Source organism: Miscanthus floridulus, chromosome 6, assembly GCF_019320115.1.
Source record: "Miscanthus floridulus cultivar M001 chromosome 6, ASM1932011v1, whole genome shotgun sequence".
In the NCBI taxonomy this organism is placed as follows: Eukaryota; Viridiplantae; Streptophyta; class Magnoliopsida; order Poales; family Poaceae; genus Miscanthus; species Miscanthus floridulus.
In genome coordinates, this window is record NC_089585.1 from 23981190 (window position 1) to 24003682 (window position 22493).

At 44.5% G+C, this 22493-nt stretch overlaps 1 protein-coding gene across 5 annotated transcripts; it reads right to left on the bottom strand.

The window, feature by feature from the left end:
- Window positions 1-5817: 5817 nt before the first annotated feature.
- On the bottom strand, window positions 5818-18151 carry LOC136461869 (protein SEMI-ROLLED LEAF 2-like). Of its 5 annotated transcripts, none has more exons than XM_066461217.1 (22): window positions 17738-18151; window positions 17021-17097; window positions 16302-16381; window positions 15683-15876; window positions 15283-15357; window positions 15037-15152; window positions 14635-14749; window positions 14407-14535; window positions 13915-13962; window positions 13310-13509; window positions 13018-13214; window positions 12591-12883; window positions 12335-12484; window positions 11823-12257; window positions 11573-11722; window positions 11033-11105; window positions 8834-8961; window positions 7594-7794; window positions 7362-7496; window positions 7140-7265; window positions 6814-6960; window positions 5818-6442 (listed from the first exon to the last, which is right to left on the bottom strand). In XM_066461217.1, the coding sequence occupies exons 4-22, from the start codon at window positions 15821-15823 to the stop codon at window positions 6293-6295; spliced, it is 3009 nt and encodes a 1002-aa protein (XP_066317314.1). In that variant the 5' UTR covers window positions 15824-15876; window positions 16302-16381; window positions 17021-17097; window positions 17738-18151; the 3' UTR covers window positions 5818-6292. The 5 variants fall into 5 exon arrangements, with proteins under 5 accessions (XP_066317314.1, XP_066317316.1, XP_066317312.1 ...); XM_066461219.1 differs by having other exon boundaries at window positions 11823-12113; window positions 15683-15892; XM_066461215.1 differs by having other exon boundaries at window positions 15683-15892.
- Window positions 18152-22493: the final 4342 nt, after the last annotated feature.

Here is a 22493-nt window from a genome sequence, read left to right on the forward strand (position 1 = left end):
GCCTAGCCATCGTCCTGACTGTGCTAGAGTCCTGCAGCTCAGCAGGATGAGATCATCAGAGGGATTGCAGCCACTGAGGAGGAGGAGCTAGAGGCACAGCAGGAGGTGAGCGAGTACAAGTGACTAGCTCTGACGACGACTATCCAGCCTATACCTCAGATGCCTCCACTGCAGACACTGATGCAGAGGCCGGTAGCTCCTAGTTCTGCTCCACCTGCTCCTGCAGACAGACCCCGCTCTCATTGCTATTCTTGAGCGGATGCAATAGGATCAGACACGACAGGCACAAGGAGACAGCTGCCAACTTCACACAGTTTCAGGCTCGTCAGGATGAGTTTTCAGCGGCAGCAGCAGCTCCTTCAGCACTAGTAGTTACTTATGCAGCAGCAGCTCATGGGATTCATGCAGCATGTAGTGATAGCCATTGGGGTCCCACTGCCACAGCCTTTGCCCCAGCTTACACAGCCTCCTACCACTTCGACTGACTCCAACAGTACATCCCAATGGGCTCTAGAGTCAGGGACAGCCTCTAGCTCAGTTTGCTTCACCTCTTGTATAGATGTCCTAGTGGTTAGCCTCACCCATGGTAGCCCTACAGTTCACTCCATTTCAGACGGGCTTCACACCAGAGCAATCTTCCTTGCTATTCATGCCTGAGACATCAGTCTCCAGGAGTCTTGGAGCATCCTTCAGCGAGTTGACCGGCATGCCTACTCTGCCTCATATGCATACCGCCGGTCCGTCTACAGCAGCTCCAGTCACAGTGACTACTCAGAGGCTCCCCTCGTCTATAGCCTCATTAGATCCTACGATAGATATACTAGCAGCTTCACAGGCAGCACCAGCCCCGGCTCAGACCCAGACCGCTTCAGTGACACTTCCTGCCATAGAGGGTCAGTCAGTTCAGAGCTTAGGGTCAGATGATGATGGTGCCCAGTTCTAGCTTGCTCCACGTACTTCAGCGCCCGACTCGTCTGTTGTAGCCCCGCCGACCGACCCTTAGGTTTTGGTGTTTAACGCCAAAGGGGAGAAGGGTTTGAGTATGTAGTCTCAGGGAGAGCGAGTTTTAGGGGGAGCTAGTTATCTAGTTTTAGCTTATTATATACATTTGGAGTTTTATTTGTGTGATACACTATTACTTTTGTGCATTCGTGTGTTTACTTTCATGCATACTATTATATATATGTGATAGTGCTATCTACGTGATTGTGATATTTGACATGTGTGATTTCTACTTTGCATTATCTATATGTCATATCACTTGTGATGCTCATTTGATTTTGCTTCCGCGTTTATCCTTCGAAGCAAATGAGCTTTGTTACTTGTACTCATGCTTATTTCATATCCCTTGAGTACATTGTGTTGGCTTGGGTCATATAAGCTTGACTAACTCTTTTGTTCTTAACGACAAAAGCTTATATGAACCAAGCCCGTCAAAATTCTCACTCCATAACATACTCGAGGTGGTATTGTCATCAATCACCAAAAAGAGGGAGATTGAAAGCATCTAGGCCCCTAAGTGGATTTTGGTGATTAATGTCAATACAAGATTACTATGACTAACGTGTGTTTTGCAGAGGCAATTAAGTTAGGTCATGGTAATGGAGATCGATTGGGCAATCGAGGTTGTCATGCCCCTACGATGGAAATTATTTCGGTTTTCAAAGGATGGATGACAAGGTTAAGGATAACTAGTTCTAAGTGTCAATTGAAGTTGGAGAGACACTTAAAGTAGTTTAGGACTTTGTTTTTCCTTTGGTCGTAATATTAAGGGGGGTATGAATGGGTAGCTTGACCTAGTTGAGTCTAGTGAGTTAGGTGTGGTGCACACTTGTTAAAACTAGCTCTAGGTAGCTCCTATGAATGCCTAAGATCCTTTGGAGCAAACTTCATTCACATATGATCGAGCGTTGGAAGTGAATGGAGGGTCAAATACTGACCGGACACTGGCTCCGGTGCGACCGGACGCTGGCCACAGGGTCCGGTCAGTTCATTTGACATGAGGTGATCAAGTCTGGGGTGACCGGACGCTGGAAGGTCGTGTGACCGGACGCTGAGGGCCAGCGTCCGGTCGACTCCAGTAAGGGTCCAGACTTGAGAAAGTGCGACCGGACGCGTCCGGTCAGTGGTGACCGGACCCTGAGTATCCAGCGTCTGATTGTTTACAGTAAGCATCCAAGAGCGACCGGACGCGTCCGGTCAGTACTGACCGGACCCTAACAGCGTCCGGTCATCACTTGAAAACTGTTCGCAGGGTTGAACTGACCGGAAGCATCCGGTCAAAACGATCGGAGCGTCCGGTCATCCCGCAGAAGCTCATAACGGTTCGTTTTTCAGGCTGCCTTATAAATAGAAGCTCCACTCGTGAGTGGAGTCACTTTTGCTCATTCCAACAGCTGAGAAACACGTTTGTGAGTGCCAAGAAGAGCAAGGTCCTAGTGAGGTGTTTGTGATTTGAGAATCCAAGAGAGTAGCCTCGCTAGCAAATCAAGAGTAGCAAAGTGTGCATCCATCTTCTCATTAGGCTTCACGTGGTCAAGTGAGAGTTCGTGCTTGTTACTCTTGGTGATCGCCATCACCTAGACGGCTTGGTGGTGATTGGGAGTTTGGTGTTCACCCGGCGGAGCTTGTGGGTGACCCAACTCAAGTTGTGAGCGGCTTTAGGTGATTCGCCATGAAGGAGTGTCGAAGAATCAACCCGTAGAGAGCACTTGATCCTTGCGCGGATCAAGGGGGAGCTACACCCTTGCGCGGGTGCTCCAACGAGGACTAGTGGGGAGTGGCGACTCTCCGATACCTCGGCAAAACATCGCCGTGTTCCTTTCTCTCTCTATTTACTTTGAGCACTTACTTTGAGTATTTACTTTGAGCAATTCAATACTTGTTTTACATCCATAGAATTGCTTGCTAGAGTAAGTTTGAAACATAGGTTGCGAGGTTGTTAGTGCATTAGTTTGATATAAACACTTTTCTAGGCACAAGGGGTTAATTGGGCTATCCATAGGATTTGATTATTGCAAGAAAATTTAGAATTAGCCCAATTCACCCCCCCTCTTGGGCATCTTGATCCTTTCAAGCGCCACCTCTTTAGGTGCCGAATCCTATTGATCCAGCTGCCCTCTTCGTCGTCGTCAAGCGGCAGATCGGGTCTTCTCACGGCGCGCGCCGCCCTCTCCGCGCTCGTCGTGAGGATGTTGGGCGTCGCCCCATCCCGCGCCGCCGTGGTGGTGGCCCGGGCAGATCGACCCCAACACCGCACCGCCATGGTGGTGGCTGGCCAATCTACTGTCATCCTCGTGCGACCTCGCGTGACCACGACCCAGTCGTGCGCCCCGCCCCGTCCGACTCCGGCAGCTCGTGCCACGAGCCGGGACGAGCCGCGCTGAGGTGCACTGTTGCCGGAGTACACCTGATCCGTTGCTGCTGTATCTTTTTGGTTTGCCCGATCACTAATCGGGATTGAGTCGCCCATCGCCAGTCGACCTCGCGCATACCTACTCCGGCATCGGCATCGACTACAATGACATCTACATCTTCGACTGTGCGGCCAGGCCGGGGCAGGCGATGCCGAGGGGATGCCTTCCCGCGTCGCTTCTCGGTCATTCAGTCCGCATGTCTACATCGTCGGTTCAGTCATCACCACCATAGATCGGGACGCCTCCAGCCGGCTTCTTCCATCGTCGCTCCACCTCGCGCGTACTCGGTCCGTACAACCGATTATGCGCGATCCACCTGGCTCCCGTGACGTCCATCGCCGAGTACTATGCGCATCTTCTCCGAGCAACATGGCTACTGGCTTGCTACCGTGTCGCCTCGTCGGGCTGCAGCACCGCCGCCCGTGTGTCCGCTTCGCCGTTGCATCTACATCACCGTCCCCTGTGCATCGACGACTATACTGCGCACTCTTTGCTGCGCCATCCGTCTGCACAAGGTCTTCGTCCTGCTGATTGGGTCTTCGTCATCGAGCTGCCGCTACATGCGCCGTCGCTGAGCCATGCTCGCCGGTCGCACCCCTCGCATCGTCGCTGAGCCCTGCTCGCCGATGCGTCTCTCACTCTCGCACTGCTTCTTCTTCGTCCAGCACAACCACGTCGACAGCATCACCGTGGTTGGGGCCCTCTACCTTGTACGCCCGGTATTGGCAACACCGACGCGTGCTTTCGTCCCCGATGCGTTGCTGGGACTGGCAAACCCAGCCCACGCCTCGGCGCACAGGTGGCTTGACTGCATCGACTTCGGCATCGACCCTCCCGTTCCTACCCCATCTGCCTCGACTACGTCGTCGCCTTTCTTCTACGTCTACGACGACCTTGACTGCGTTGACTTCGGCATCCCCCCTTCCACGACGACTGCCTCGACACGTCTCCGTCATCATCATGGCTGCCCCTCGCGCGCCTACAGCTCCATCGACATGGCAATCCGACCACAACTACGTCGACCTCGGCCATCTTCAGCACGGCTATTGCGCCCTCACGCTCGGCTACCTCGACATCGGCACAAAGGGCTACTGCCTTGCATGAGGACTCATCGGCTTCTTCTCCAGCCACATCATATGCGCCGCATCGACTGTTATGACTGCAGGGGATGTTAGCTTCAGCTTAAGCTTCTTCTCCAGTCTCATCGTCTGCAGCGCTCCCGCTGTGACTGTGGGGAGATGTTAGAGTAACTAGGAATATTACCACATTGTCTAACCACGTGAGTAGTTAGTCCTATGTACTCTATATAATCAGCCCATGAGGCCCAATGTAATATAACATAATCTCCACCAATTATATTCTCTTTCAAAGCATAACATTCAAAATATGCTTGGATGCAATTTTTTATTTTTATGAATACTTTTAGGTATTCATATATGCTTAAAAGTATTTATTCGGCCACCCATCCATTTAGTGTTTATTCAAGCTATACGGTCAATTAAACGTGATAAACAGTTGATTAAACAAACACGGCTTGCGGTGCGTAAATGGACTACACGAATGTAACCCCCATTCAAAAGAAGCCCTGCCATGCTGCCCATGCAGCAGCAGAATTTGATGCCTGGAATCATGGCCGGGGATTTTTGCAGCTGGCAGTGCAAGCAAAACAAGAGATCTGCTACTGGAAGGCGATGCCAGATACAGGCAATACTGGCAAGGGCTACGTACCTGAGCCAGCCCGTGCAGACAGTTGCTCGTCGTGGAACGTGAACGAGAGCGCTGACTTGCTGCCACGGCTAGCATTCGACTATCAGCCTCGGCTATCTAGTTGGAGAAGTTGTTAGGGCCTTGGTGTTGGGCACATCGAAGCGGCACGCCGGCGACGTGGTGAAAAAGGCAGAGTTGTCATAGCACACCAGACAACTATAGGGCCTATTTTGTTTGGCATACGAAAAAATTCCATGCGTACGGTATGCACTCAGCTTCCATGCATACATGCTCCCATCGACTGCCACGTGTCCACCCAAGGGAATCGACGTCTGTCCTCATCCGCTGCCCACCCTGGGCTCCCACTCGGCTCCAGCATGCATACTCGGCTTGGCTCCCAAGCTGCTCACCTGTACACGCGGCAGCCATCAGAGCATGTTCGCTTGGTCGTAAAGGATCATAAATTTTCAAGTCAGAATAGTATTCTTCTCTCACACCAAACCAACCAGCAGTAATAATCTACGATCGTATACGCACCAACCGAACAGGCTGATGTATGCATGCCTACACGGTGCATACAGGATGCATGGAATTTTTTCTTGGCACCTGGCTTGGGAAAGACCCATCTAGGCAGGTAGATCCAGCTTCAAAACTCAACTCATTGATTTTATTGGAGTCAACAGGCTTCCAAACACTATTTTTCAGATCGGCCCACAAAAATTCATGGGCCTGTATTTTACACCGGTTTTGGATTGAGAACGCACCTTCTGAACAGGCCCTAAAGCAGTTCATCATCTCTCTCTACTTTCTTGTTTAGATTGCAAAATAAAATAAAATAAAATGGGTTAATTCTCTACCGCATCATCCATCACAAGCTAATAATTAGTACAAAGCATGAGAAATAGGGTGGTTCTATCAAAAACAATGAAATAAACTCAATGATGCACCCCCTATATTTCCCATGGTAGACGAGAACCATTTACAAATGAGGGAAATCATGTGTCATCTGGCATGCACACATGACTCATCTGAGTCTCCAAGGAACCTTGGCCCGATGGACATCTGTTAAGGGCACCTATTTTAGCATGCATGAGCTGGAACCACCAATTTTTAGTTGTCCACTGAACACATTCTTAGTTATAGAGGTCGACATCCCAGAAGAGATCATCTTAGCACCCAGACGTTGCAAGGAACCGGTCATAGGGACTCAGCACTGGCAGCTTACAGGAATTGGGGTGCCATTGTTCATCAGCTGTGCAGAGAAACGTATCTGCTTGAGGATCCTGCGGAGATGACTGCTCAATGGATGATTCGCCATCCTGAAAGTTAAGAACCTTGTGAGCTCATGCACAATAAGGGTGTGGATAGAGAAAGAACTGCATGGTGTCACTAACTTTTATTATGCCTAAATAAAGAGATAAAGAAACATTTAGTTCCTCCTGTGTTGAATCTCAATATCTCATTTTAAATTATCCTATCAGATAAAACATTGAAACTGCAACTTTAAGAAAGGAAATGCAAAATAAAAAAAAGTGCTAGCTATATCTAACGTAAAGCCGCTTCCTTCACCTGGAGACACTGCAAAATGTACTTAGTTGACATAACGTCCAACTGTCAATTAATACTGTTTTGTATAAACTACTGGCAGCTGTTTAATTGTGGACAGCTCAAGCTGCTCAGGATCTCTAACCTCTTTTTCACGGACACTCATGCAGACAGATAGCTTTTGCTGCTTCCCAATCAGAAGTGCTTCGCATTGGTTGGCTACCTCCTCAAAAGGCAGATCCTGGTTTGTTGACACTGACAACCTTCCAACATGCTGAGATGTTTCCAAAACCTATACATAAATTATAACGCTTCTCAGGATTTAAAAGGTTCTTAGTGTTACCATCGTGTAAGAGTATGAAACTATGCTCTAACAAGTGTCAAACAATATTGAATGAAATGCACGAAGATATCCTTTTCTTTTCCAGCGGATTTTGAACGATGCAGAAGAACCAGGAGACAAGTACATACTGACTCAAGAAGCCGATTGACATCAAGAACGCTGTTACATGGCGGATGTCGCAAGTGAGGTTCTACTAAGCTGTCAGATGCTTCAACAAGAGTATCATCTTCAAAAACAAATCCCAATGGAATAACCTGCAGAAGTACCATCATAGTAATATATAAGAACAAACTGATAAAACTTCGCAGGTGTTTAGTTGTTCCTTATCTATCACGGACAAGACTGGTCACCTCCATAGACTTTTGGTGCAGTTTTCCATTTTGTGCTGAAGACTTCGAAGGTGTTTCAGTAAAATGAGATCCCAGACAGATGTCATCTGCTGAAAATTCCTCAAGCAGCTGTTTTCTAATAGTAGACAATTCTGACTGCAGAGAGAATAACATCAGAGCATTGCCAAATAAGCAAGTAAAAGGTTCACAGCATGAGGAATAGCATATATATCATAATCTTTTGTGCAGGTACCTCTGACAGATCTTCCAAGCTGTCAAGTATAAGGGACACTGATGTTTCTTTTGACTGATCTTCATTCATGTCAATGTTGGAGAGTGATTTCAGAGCTAGATCGTCATCTTGTTTTGAACCATAGAGTTTCGTGCAAGGCTCAGCAGCACTATCAAGAGCCTGCAATCTACAGTCTTCTATTAAACAAAGAAATGGATCAACCTGCAACAAGGCACATAGAAAATAACAGGTGAAATATATAATATATTCACATTTCTTGGGCCAATGATCCAACGCTGCTGTGTGACATAATCTGCTGCTGACCTCTCACTCTTTGTTTGCTGCACAGCAGATTTGGCAATAGGTCATTCTCTGCTGTCCTAGTTGCTATAGCAGTCGGGCAATAGGCCACCACTGGTACATTAGTTGGTAGCTAATACATCAGCCATGTCTTGGTAGTGGGCTGAGGTAGGAATTGCACCGCTAGTACTAGGAGTAGTTTGGGGCTGTGCTCAGCCATGCTTATGTGTACCTTATAGTTGGTACATGAGTTGTATATACTCTACCTCTATGCAATGAAAACAGGCAGTTCATTTGCCACAAATCAAAAGAGCAGAGCTCTGGCCAACACTGGTGCTTGTGCTGTGTGTGTGTCTGTGCTCACCCCTTCTTCTACCTCTAGCCATAGTGAGTGAGTGTGTGTGCTGGTAAACTTACTGCTTACCTGTGCACAGCAGTGAGGGACCAACATGCTGAACAGCTCACTCGAGACCAATTCATAACAGACAGGTCTGTAAAGCAGTAGATTAAATAGTTCTGTACTGGCTTTCAACAAAAGAAAGGCAACAATTGACTCAATAACTTCTAAACTCAGAGCTAAGCAAAAACAGGCCAGTCTGGCCCAATTAGGCATGCCCTGGCAGATCCAATAAGAAGTTAAGAACTTCAATATAGGCCTTGGTAGTACTTTCTGAGACCCTGAACATGAAATCTCAGGCCTGATAGCAAAAGGAGAGCTTAGCTGGCCCAGGCATGGGCAGATTTTCCAAGCCCAAAGGTGCCCGTCCTGGGCCTGGGATCTGCTCAGATTGGATTGGGATTTGAGTGTTTCATGTACTCTCTTTTTTGGGAATGCCTCATACATGTCTTTAGTTGGCTAATACAGTACCAAAATTCACTGTGGACTTTTTAGTTGCCTGATAGTTCACATACATGACTTCACCGCAAATACAAATGAAGCAAGGAACTGTGTTTCACTTACTGTACTTTCTGTCAACACATGCTTCACAACTGGAATGAGCGCCGGAATGTTAAAAGCTTTAGAGAAAAACACAAGCATTGAAGTTGCCAAAGTAAAAAGAGAACGCCTGCGTGAAGGTGGAAGAAAACCTGCAGAGCATGTCCATATGATTACATTATCAACACACACACACACACACACACACACAAATGTTGAAGTGAAAAAAAATATCCATGTGGAAAAGATTTGGCAGAAGCACAAGTTTTTCAATGTGTATTGTACAGCATAGTTCCCCAGGTATATTGTTATATATGTGAAGTTCAAATTAGCAAGCCTTTGGTTCTGAGTTCCTTAGTTCCCAAGGATTGTGAGGAAAACTATGAAAATTAAAAGGCAATTGCTACATACTAAGTACTTTGATTCTGAGTTGCCATTGAAGCTCAAGTTAACATGCTAGCAGAATCCCATTTGTACAACTGTCACCGCCGCCACGTGATAATTTAGGCACAATCTTACATGAAGGAATATTTGTTTCAACTGCTAAATTAAACTATGTCGTAGTTACAGCAAGCTATCTAACACTGTGAATTGCTGTACTCCGTCGTGTTGTTTTGGGTGAGTCACCTGGGCAATTGTGTTTGTGTTTTTTTGATGGTTTTCCTTAATTAACCATGCAGTTGTATGGTTTTTGGGCCCAGTTCACCTTATAAACCGGGTCAATTCTTTCTTCTTAAGGTCACGTTCGGTTCCCAGGGAATCATCCCCTGGAACCAATCCTGCCAGGAATGCTTCAGTAATCTATATAGCTATCTCTCACCAGGATTGATTCCTGCCAGGAATTGTGCTAAACGAACGAGCCATAAGTGAACTGCAGGAGCTCCCTGCCCTTTTCGAAGGTTCTTCGAAAAAAATATCTTTTTTTTGCGACAAAAGGTTCTTCGATAAAATATCTGAAACTGTGAATTTTCAGCTACAGTACGTCGGTACCATAAAAAAGCCTAAATATTGCTACATCTAAGTATAATTAATAGAAATAGGAATTGGTCAAGTGGTAGAGCAAAAGGTTTTTCTGGTTGTGCAGTCATGGGCTCAAGTTCTTTTCCGCTTTATAAAGATCTTATATCTAGCTGTTCTTATATATTTTCATTCTTTTTCTAAGGATGCAGATAAAGATTCTGGTTTTGAAAGAAATGGCAGGAGCTCATAAGATTGGGCGACTATCCATCAAAAGATGCATCAATTGCAATGGTTCCATAGCAACCAGGCTCCCAAGATGATTATATAATTCAGGCCAATGTTTCCCCTTTATATAATTCAGGCCACAGCATCACTGGCTTTAGAACACCAGCCATCAAAAGAGGACTCTCCTGGCTGGGGACAGAGGCTCTGAAGCCCGAATTTTTTTGCAGCAGCCCAAACCAAAATTGCCAGGCGAAAACGAAGTCACCAACAGATGACAGATGCTTTGCACCAACAGAACACCACAAACACCTTCCTGTACGACAGCCCTCACAACTCTATTTATATCAGGAAATCAAGTTAAAGACTCAATCTTTTCAATGCAATTGTTTTTTTATTAAGCAGTACATGAACCTTAATGACTCATCCCTATATTGTGTCTTGATCTGCATTGTCTTTTATGAGAAAGGAAAATCAGAACTGTTTAGGCGAATGAACTAAATCTGTCCGATAGCCATCGAGCCCAGATGTTTAAAGTCTTTATCAAGGTAGGTTACCCAATCCAGTACTGAAGTTGTCCCCGTCAAGGCAAGCTATGTCCCTTTTAAATACCTCACTGTTCTTCATTTATGTTTGCTTTCCACAATAGACACAACTTTTATTTCAGAGGCTCGGATCATTCTCTGTTGCCAATAGATATGTTCTCTACACCGACATGATCGGTGAATCAAGTCACTAATATCTCAATATATACAGCATGGGAAAAGAAGTTAGTTACTACTATACATGATTCATGAAACCCCTAGGTCCTACAACTTTGATCATTATTCAAATTGCAGTGCTCTGGTGGATTTCATGAACTTATAGGCTACACATAAAGTAATATGTGCCTCTAATGAGTACAAAAAATATTTTCAATTATTTATACCGAATGGAATGTCCTCCATGACGGAAGGCAACCAAACAACCATGTAGATAAAGATGCTAAAAGAGTTATTCTGACTCAATAGATAATGAACACTGTATAAGAGGGAAATGTACCTGCTTGTAACGAAACACTTCTTAATGAAAAAGCAAGCTGAAAGCTACCAACCAAAACTTCGGCACCTGAGCCCTGCGGTAAGAATAGGTTAGGTACGAACTAAACAAATCAAATCAGAGGGGGAAGTGGCAAGGGAGGGAGAGGAGAAACTATGCAAGGGTTAAGAGTGCAGTTGTATGCGTTCACCCTCGAGGCCTCGATCAACAATCTAGCAAATCATACAAATGGGATAAAAATTGCTGACTTTGATCCATGAAAGAGAATTTAGATGTAATTGGCAGTGCAATAAATCCAACATCTTATGGAGAGCGCTATAATAGTTTTAGTTTGCTTTGCCTTTGAGCTGACAGATTCCTGTGTTTGGTTGTGGATCTTTGTAAATGATGCTGAAAATGTGAAAAGTAAAATGGATTCCCAATACCGAGTAATACACTACGCTATAATATTGACAGCATTATGACCTTGTCTCATACCGACAAAGAGTAAAGCCAAATACATGCCATGTTTCAGATATAAAGCAGAGTAATGTGTCCTCTCACCTTGGCTCTAGAAAACAATAGCATCAAGCTGTAAGTATGAGAAATTGCTTCATAATTCCGCGGAACATTTTCAGGTGACAGTGCCTGAGTCCATAAGGACGAAAGAAGAAGATTTGCCTGACGAACACTGAGCATGAGGGTGACAGCATCCTGCGTGTAAATAAATGATACCTTTTATTCTAGTGAGAAAGGAAACAGAACAGTTACTAGAGGATCCTATTAGCCACAAAAAGGAAAATCTAACACGGACCTTTTCCTGATTTGGAGTTGGTTCACTCGAAGTACTTGTATCTGTGGAAGAGGGAAGAGAAATATCTTTTGTACCAGCCATCCTTTGAATAGTCTGTGACTTGAATAGTGTTACATCATTTGCACTGATCTCATCTGCATTCTCACTGATGGGCAGTAGCTTTGTGTTATCCTGGAGCGGACTTTCACGAAATGAAAGCATGTCTCTTTTAAGTTTCCCAAACAAAGCAGCAGAAGATGAAAACACCGATGTTGTTCTAGATAATGTCCTTCGGAGATCAATCTTCCTTGTCTGTGATGTGTCTGCAAATGAGCATGGAGCGACAGAAGAGGGAACAAGAACAACAGAGAAAATCCGATGTGCTCCTAAATGTGTCTCACAATCTGGATAGACCATTGCTAAAAGCAGTTGATGAAACAACGCTTCAGGAAATGCCTACAGTGTGTAGTATATCACGTAAAGAGCTGGTATAGTTAGTAGAGGATGCAGAAAAATATTGTTAATCAACTTACTTTGCTCTGATGTGACAAGTTTGGCAATGATGCAACTATTTGAGCAGTGCGATATGCTGCAGAGATAGTAGACCGTGCAACAATCATAGAACTTGAAATATTTTCCAGTACTACAGCTAATGTATCAAGGATAGGTCCAGCATCACCGACCTGAAGAGGACAAAAAAAAAACAAATTATCCATAGACTGCAGCTGTAGAGCTATAAATGGAAAAAATAAAGCTATACACCTCTAAAATATATTTAGAAAAATTGACCTTTCTAGACAACTGAACAAGACATTCATCTACAGCTTTCCCATATCTGCTATTCCATTTGACCAGGCTGTCTCCAGGATCTGCATCACTGGCCAAGGATTGCATGCTTTTAGCCATATGCCTGACCATATCACTTATTGAAGCCATCAGTGCTGTAGAAGACTGAGCTTTGGAGTGTTCAGCAAGGCGTGAAGTAACTTCGATGATATCTAGATTCATATCTGGTTGTTTCAATACATTCTTGTGTTCAAGATGCTTGACTAACATAGACAACAATATATGAGCATTCTGTCCTGGCATACAATGATATAAATATCTGTCAGAATCAGCAATGGTTGAAGACAAGAATGCCCATATAGATTATAAAAATATCACAGATAAGTGCAAAATGTATACTAATCAAATAGATTGAGGAAACAATGAATACCAGATTTCTCCATCACAATCTGCATATCCAGCAGGACACACAGCGCAAATCCTTTAGAAGGTGACCATAGATTGTTATTATCAAAATAACGAAATATAGCTTCCAGAACTCGTCGCACTGTTGTTCCTCCCCTGGATATTCTAGCAAGGTTATGTAGACAAATCCCTGACCAAAAATTTGGACTTGTTGATTCTTCTCTGTGGGAAAATGATTTATAAAAGAGATAATATATTAGATAAATTTCATACAGTATAAAACTTTCAAGTATTCCACATGCCTGAACTTTATTTACATTGTCAAACTTAATTCACCGTGAACAGCTCTAATAACTTTCCATGAAGGAACCCTTGTCAAAATGGTAACAGCAGGAGGTTCATGACCTTCAGCTTTGAGCACTTCATCCACCCACTGAATTCGTCTATCCTCAACAGCGGCATCATTATCAGCATTTGCATATGGGCTCTCAAAATTTTCCAGAACTGCAGAAACAACCTGTGAAATCATTGAACAGTAGTAGCTGAGAATAGAGGAGCGGTGGAAATTATAATGACACGTCATTCTACACTTCCAGGCTTCCTGCTATATGATGCTGGAAGGAATTGTATATTACAAGTTAATAGCTAAAGGGAATGACCAAAAGCTTTATCTTGCGTGATTTGGACAAAATTTACAGGGCTATGAACCACCCAGGACATGTCCAAGCTAGGCCACCCCCTAAGGTATCCTATCTAGAACTCTAGATCTATTACAACATGAAATATTGGAAAGTACTATGGGTTACTGAATTATTCAGAATCACCAAACATAAAGGCTTTGGTTGGGCTAACAACTGTTTACTTTACTTCTTACCAAAATCAACTAAGCAGCTTAAGGGGGAAGGCAAAATAACACACTTACATTATCAAGCTCTGCGGACATATGGGAGTGCTCACCCATAAACCAAATCTGCAAGCACACAAATCAACATTAGGCATTAAAATTCTGGGGAAACGAAAGAAATGCAAATGTAGCAGAGTGGAAAATGAAATGATATTTTTGTTTAATTTTGTTGGGACATTAATGACCTTTTTATAAGAGGAAGGGGGAATGAGATCCAAAGGATTTAGTTCAAGTTTGATAAAAAGAATCCTCATCTTTCAAACAGGTCCTAAGAGGGAACATAGAGCCTACATTCTCTTTCCCGGATGGGACGGTCCACGATCATTGTTTGATAGAAGGGATTGATTATCTTGAATAGTATGGTGCATGAGAAAGAAAGAACATTTTAAAAATATCACATCATACTATGAATTATTCCCATCAATGAATACACAATGCAGGACAAGCTAATCTTGAACCAAACAGCTGCACACCAAGAAGGCCACATGGCATAGCAAGAGAAACAAATACCATAGATGAAAGAGCTTGTAGCCCAGCTGCATGAAGAATGCATATCTTCTCCTTTTCACCCATCTCTTGGGCCAGATGACATAGTTTAGGAATCTGGTTTTCTAAATTGAACATGTAAGTACTGTCAACCTACAATGAGAAGTTAATAATCCACAAGTCAAAACAGTCTAAAAAGAGACTAATAATACATGATGCATCCATTTTGATGCTACAAGAATGTTTAAATACCTGATTATTTATAAAGTCAAAAAGTGTTTGACATGCTAATTTCCGCAAGTCATCCTGTCTATTTTGCTCCAATAATGTCTCTACAATTGTTAGCAAGCTGTTGGCAAAAAGTGGCCTGCAAAGCAATGGCTTCACCCATTTATCGATGCAACACTTTCTTATTAAAGTTCCAATGCAAAATGAGTAAGAGCATGTTTCCTATAAGAAAAAGAACTAAAATTTTTGCTCCAAGTACAAATTCAAATGTTGTCAGAGAGCAAGGTCCATCTAAAATTGACAAAAAAAAATGATCATTGAAGAAATTGTTGTTGGAGATAGCAAATTACAATGCTTTGAAACTAGAAATGCATGGCATATGCAAAGGAGAAAATGCAGCTATGTTTATAAGTAGAAAAAACTTACAATTGCTCCTGACAAGAACATATCACCTTTCGATAGATTGCCATAACAACTTTCACTGAACCATAGCGCTCAGCCCTAAGTTCCTTGTAGCATTTTTGCTCTAAGTAAACTGTAATCTGTAAAGGAACATACACTCTAAGTAAACTGTAATCTGTAAAGGAACATACATAATTTTCACGACAGTTTTCGTAATTGAACTCATGTTACACTTAAAACTATACAGGCAAGGCATAAAAAGAAATAAACCTTTGGAACACGCATAGGATTCCTTGAAATATATTCGCACAGTTTCCCTATCTTGCGATCATTTGGTCCTTCATCCTGAAAAGAAGAACAAGGACTTTTGCAGCTAGCACTCACATTGTAGAGACTTGACAAAACAAAGGTTCTTATAGTTATGTGTCCATTCTTGAAAATATAATGACAACAGAAAGTTTACAATAATCGCCTCCATGTCTACAACAAATACTTTTGTGGAGGTGGAATGTGTTACAGAATGAGCTAAATAGAAACAATAACTGTAATGGAGAATCTCAAACAATGCAACATTATATTGTCCCTGATACATAGTAATGATTGGTAGGCTATAGAAATAGTATATAACTATATATGACCAGAACTTTTGAGAATTTGTAAAAGATGTGACCTGTGTCCGAGGGAAGATTTCTGCAAGCAACTTCTTGTAGCGCTTGACCGGGTGGCGGGACCTCGTCCGCAGGGATGGGCAAATGAAGCAGAGCTTCTCGCATGCTGGCAACAGCTCCCTCGAGACCACGCCCATCGACATAAGGGTTCTTAGACTTCACCAGTGCTCCTCCGCACAACATATGGGCCACTCCACTGCTCGCACCAAACCCTTATAAAGAGGAAAGTTTTTAGTCAAATCACAGCCCATGGATCAATCACAATTTTCAAGCATGCCCCAACGAGCACACGAACCAAATCGATGCCATCTACTGCATTAGCAACATGTCAAACGCTCCTCAAATCAATCACTACCACTCACCACCAAGTGCAAATTCCACGAGCCACTTGACCAACACGACAATGCGGCCAAAGCAACATTACCAATCAAACATTCGAGAACGTGACGGATTGCGCGCGAATGAAACAAGCATCCACCCCTGACCAGCCACACGGACCCATCTAATGCTCACTGCAAAGTGGCTTGGTCCATTTGATCACTGGTGCATATTTGCAAATTGCGATTGATCCATTCTAAATAATTTGGCTAAAAAGTTCCTCTATCAGGGCTACTTGCTTACTTCTACTGTTTGACAGTATCCTGTTCCTCAAATCCAATCAATGTTGGTGCTTCTGCACGTCTCAGATCCTCCGTAGTCCCCTGAAAAAAATATGCAAGACAAAATCATAATCTTACATACTATGAATGGCAAGAAGCATTTGATAGTGCTGCTGCTACTAAACATGTGGTCAGAATCAATTAAGATGCATCAGCTTCACTGGTACCAAATAATGCTAAACCAGCCAACCATCTCTTGCGCCTGTGGCCTATCTACTTCTACTCGCTGTTTCAGTGATACAGCAGAACCCTAATCGGTCAGAAGAGTGTGTGCTTGCGAGACAGCAGTGTGTGATATTATTTGTTTCCAACAAGAGATAACAGATGAGAAGGAACAAATACTTGTAATAGTTCTCAAGTCAGCACCACTAACAAATGACCACAAGTTGTACAGAAAATTTTATCAGTAATTCTCTTTTGTTCATAACCTATCAGCTACATGCCTTAATATTCAGTTTTGGGTTCAAATAGATTGACAAAACACTACTCTGACTAATCACTTCTACCAGATTACAAGGATATGGATTAACTTCAAAATTTTGCTACAAGTCCACTGCTATAGAGCTCCCTTCGGAAACAAAACCACAAACATTATATTCACATGCAGTTTTTCAGAAGCCAGAATATTAAGACTAACATGAAGCAGATACGCGCAGTTCAGAACAAATAATTGCACCATACCAGCCAGTCACGAAGCACCTTGCCCAATTCTAGAAGTGGCCTTGGAGGCAGCTCTATAAAGCACGAGAAAGCTGGGCCTGTTTGGAACGCAGGAATTTCACAGGAATCAGTTCAATTTCACAGGAAAAACGCAGGAATAGGGAAAAAAATCCCGCATTCCAAACAGGCCCTGGGCTTCAGAATTGGGAATGTGTAATGAGCAAATGGTATTATAAGTCATAAGTCATCTCTTTTTTCCTAATTGAACAAATATTGCCCTGGACTTCAGAATTGGGACTACAGGTGATATTGACCCTTGAACTCATTTTGCATTGACAATTCCTAGGAGAAACACTTTGAATTAAGGGATCACTTATATTATTAATGAAAAAGGTACACAGTTTTTTTTAACGAATGGTGAGATTGGCAGCAACACTACACAATTCTTGCTTGCAATGACAGTGCCCAGGTATGCATCGTCTTGAATTTTCAAAGTAATTATTTCCTAGATCCTTTCACAACTGTTAATCAAATCCTAATATCATTCCACAAGGTTTCTCCATTTGCTGCTGTAGTGCTATACTATCCGACATTCAGATCCTAAATTTTGAAAAAGAAGTCAGCTGCTATTCATACAAAGCAACCAAACATCCAGAATGTGTTGAGTTGAGTATTGTATTACATCTTGCGGGCAAAACATATAAACCAATCAACAGATTGAAGCTAGGTCGTCCGTACCAGCAAAAGAAGAAGCTTAGGCGTCCAGACCCCGGGGCCGCAACGGGAGCACCACGGCGGTGGCGTCCACCACGTTGTGGTATTCCCTCACCGTCGTGACGCCAGAGATGGAACTGCCTTCACGACGCACCACGTGCTCCACATCACCGTTGTGGATGGCCAGATGACGGGAGATACGGCGCGGCCGTGGTGCGCGTGGGGCCGAAGGCTGGACGAGCGGAGCAGCCGAGGCGTGGGGGCGGAGGGTGGAGGAGCCGAGGTGCTGGGGCGGAGGGTGGACGGGCCATGCAGTGGAGGAGCGGAAGACGGCGGATGAGCGGACGAGCGGAGGAGGCGGAGCTGCTGGGCCGGCCGCGCGGGTTCCGTTACGGGGCGGCGCCGGGACTTTGCTAATTTTGGCGCTCGCGTTGCGTCTTCGCTAATTTTGAACACCGTCTTAATTCTAAATCTAATCCACGTTCCTCTGTGTTTCCTTCCTATGTGTTCTTCCTTCATTCATTCCTCCAAATTCCATCCAATTCCCAGTCATATTTGGTATCCAATTTGGTCGGTCCTCGGTAAATTGTCCATTTCATCTCTTCGTAACCTTGAGTGGTAGATTTCTAGTGTTTTATTCGGCTCTTCGCTAGTACTGCAATTTAAATTTTTTCAGCCTCTTCGCTGGTTGGTTTCTAGACTGATAAGTCTGGCTGGTGCTGGTTTATTGTGAGAGAAAAACACTGTATTATGGCTCATAAGCTCTAGCTAAAACAACAAGCGAACATGTTTGATTGGGTGTGAATCCCTAGAGTCAACCGAATTCGGGTGGACCACATGGTTTTTTGTAAGACAAATATGGTATTCAACCACAAATTAAGGTCCTATTCGGTAGGGATTCTTCCAAAAACTCCTCATTCTTCACTGAAAAAATAGTTTTGAATGGCTCATCCTAGTAAGCTGTTTGATAAAGCCCCTCTATAAGAGCCGGAGAAAAGCTCTACCCAAACGGGACCTAATTTGGAATACAATGCTTCTCAAATATCATGATGTATATAAAAGTGTCATTAAAAACGCCCGTGCACATTTCCCCAATAACAGTGCTAGAGTTGTATTCATTGCCTTTTTAAAGGTGGTTAGCGCCCCAGTTAAACCAACCATCTGATCTTGATTCATAATGACCGTTTTGAACACTGTCTTAAATTCATCCCTTGGCTATAATAAAATTTGATGGTAGCCCGCCGTAAGATCCAAACTAGAGAACCATTGAGCGTGGGCTAAACTCATCCAAAAAAATCCTCAATAATGGGCACCAGGTATCTGATCTTGACTGTAATAGCTTTGAAGTGTCGAAAATCAACACAAAAGTGTCAGGTAGAGTCCTTTCTCTTCAGCAGCAGAACAAATACAGAGAAGGGGTAAGAACTCGACTGAATAATTCTAGACTCTCATGAATCTGGCATCCAATTTGGTCCTTGATCACTGGAGGATAGCAATAGGGGTGCACACTGACAGGAATCACACCAGGAACCAAAGGAATCACGTGATCACAATCATGAGAAGGCGGAAGCTTATCCGGCTTCTCAAACACAGTGGAGAACTCGTCCAATAACTGTTGGAAGGCTGGTGGAAGGTTCAATAGAGTAGCAGGTTGGTCAAAACCCATAACAGCACATACAGACACCACTGAGTCATTTGGAAGCAAGGAAGAGAAGTCCTGCAACAATATCTGAGTTCCTTGATAAGGCAGCAACATCCATCTTTCAGTCCAATGAACCTGCATTGGACTATAGGACTTCAGCCAGTCCATTCCCAAAATTAAGTCATAGCTATTTAGAGGAAGAATTCTCATATTAGAACAGAAGGAATAGCCCTGCACTTGCCACAGCCTAGACAAACTAAGAAGTACATGATAAACGAGCACCATCAGCCCACTTGAACAGACACCGGAAAAGGCAAAGGTGAATTCCCAGTACACGTTTGTGCCAATGTAGCACTGAGAAAGGTGTGAGAACTAATAAAATCCACCAAAATCAGCATAGAGTTTGCCTTGAATGGTACCTTGGAGCTGCAATGTTTTGGAGCATGCTTCCCAACGACGGTAGCCACACAAATAGCCATGAGCGGTTGGTCCGCAGATTCAGAGACTTGTTCAGATTCAGGCGGCACTTCTTCAGCTATCTGAAACAAATCCTAAAACTCCTCATAGCATGTAATTGCACTACTGCAGGACAGACATGATTGGACCAAAACTTTCCTGTGTCATGACAGTGGACAGGCAGCGAAAGAAAAGCTCCAGTTTTTCTACAGCAACGTTTCAAAAAGAAATCTGAAGCGTTAACCATACCCCTTCGTGTGCTCGCTAAAATGCAAAAAGATTTGTAGAGGGCCCAAAACCGCGTCCACCACCTCCAGTAATACGTGGGCCGTGGGCCGACGAAACGACAGGCGGAGCCACAGGCCGGATCTCAGCCTCATAAATTCAAAGGCCGTTCGGCTCTCAAGATCTGGGCCTACAATCATCAAACTGGTCGTACATGAAGGCCCGTTACTGCATGATTGCCTACGCCTGGCCATACCATGCAGGACTGAGGTTGCTGCTAGCGTAACAAGCTACGGATGGAAATGTAAGCACGTTCCCTGTCTTAATAAGCGTACAGGCGAGGAGATCCTCACGAAAGAAATTATTGCGTGCCGGTTTATGATTTGCACAGAGACAAATAATACATCCGTCAAAAAAAAAGGAACCCGCTGGCCACTGGCCTAGTCGCCCCTATAACAGGCTAACAGAGAGCGGCACCATGATAGTGGCTCGGGCGACCCGACGTCCTGACGATTTTCTGCCCAGCTTGCCACTCCGAATTCTTTCGTCCGTAAATGAGTCACGCGTCCATCTACGATAGTACTATTATGACCGATAAGCTGTAATAGTAGTTTCTAAAAAAAAACTGTGATAGTATAGTAATATAGTGCCAGACTTTTCTTCTACTACGCAAGCTTTGGAGTAGGAACTTTGATAGCAAATAAAATCGAAAAGACAAAATGCTGGGGTTAGGACGTCTGATCAAATAGGAATCCTGTGGGACGCTGCAGTTGGTGGGCCACGACGTCGGCCGAACGGCCCAACAGACTCAGCACCATATTGCTAGAAAAAATAATACTCCGCTCTTTTCCCTTTCATCTGGATTCCTCGCAGCCCCGCACCCATTACGCCACGCCCCTCGCACTACGACCGTGCCAACGCGGCGTGCTGTATCGTGATTGCGCCGCCGCGGCGTGCTCCACCGGGCCCGACCGGCCGCCATCCTTCCTCTCCACCACGTCGAGTGCGGCCGCCTGCCTTCGTCGCTCTCCACCGTGCCTCCGCCCCGCGCACAGCCTTCTCCAGTGTGTTGGTTGCCTTGTCCATTGGAGCCGGCTCAGCTTGCTCCAGACCCACCATAGCTTTCTCCAACGGATCAGCGAGCTCTACACCGGTGAACTCCACACGCCAACGAACCTCCATTCCCATGCGGCAAGGAGATGTTGCGCTGAAAACGCATGTTGCAAACGTATGTTTCAGTGTTTCAGAGGAATGTTGCAAATGTTTCATATGTTGTAAGTGTTTCAAAGGCATGTTGCAAGCGTTTGTTCAAAGTGTTTCATCTATTTCAGACGTATGTTGCAAGCGTTTTGATCTCGATGTTGTATATGGTTCACACATATGTTGCAAGAGTATGTTTCAAATGTTTCATTCTTTATGTTGTAGTAAGTGTTTTCATTTACATGTTGCAAGTGTTTTATGGATCTGGATGTTGCATATGTTTCACACATATGTTACAAATGTATGTCCTAAATATTTCATCTGCTTCAGATGTATGTTGCATTCAAGTGTTTCATGTTGCAAGTGTTTTGTGTTTCAGAGTAATGTTCAGAGAGTCATGGGGCCACGGCCTGGGCACCAGGAAAGGTGCGCGGCAAGCCGAGGGTCGGCAGATGGGGTGTGCGGCGCGCCTGGGGTCCTGCGGACGGAGTGTGCTCGTCCTCATCCGGCTCCTGATCTCGGCTACGCGGAGAGGAGGGGGCAGAGGAAGGAGCGGCATGCGTAGGGCGAGGCGAGGCGAACGGAGCGGGGTACGCGTGCAGGGTGGGGGAGGTGGCCGACGACGGACGCACGCATGCAACAGCCATACGACACAGCTATAGAGGTGGATGACGGCAGATGCGGACGTGCAGCGATACGGCGCAACGACAGGCATGTGCAGGCTAGCGACCAAAGCCAGGGTCGTGCCTGATAGACCATTCTGCTAGGCTGTTCGGTGGAAGTACGCCCAAATTTTATTATTGTTCGATAGATCCTATTACATCGGACGTCCAGTCGCCACAATGTCTAAAAATCTACTCCCTCCGTCCCGTATTATTTGCACATCTAGAGTTGAACGTGAAAACCAAGACAGCTGCTAAAATGACGCTTTTGCCCCTGTACGAAAGTGACTGTGCGAAGACAGAAGTTATTCTCCGAATCGACGGGAATCATCGTCTACTTTTTTAAATACAGTTGATGATGGAATGAGTGGTTGAGAAGGCTCCAGAGTATTTTTTATTGATGTTTTTGGTCGGCGCTATGTGGCTGTCATGTACCGATGACTGTTAGTGCTGCACTGCTACCATGGTTCATGCCACTGCTACGCTCTATTACTCCAAACGTGATCGATTAATTTGAGAAAAGTGATCGATTAATTTGAGAAAAGTTTTGAACTCCAGATGTGCAAATAAACCGGGACGGAGGGAGTATGCACCG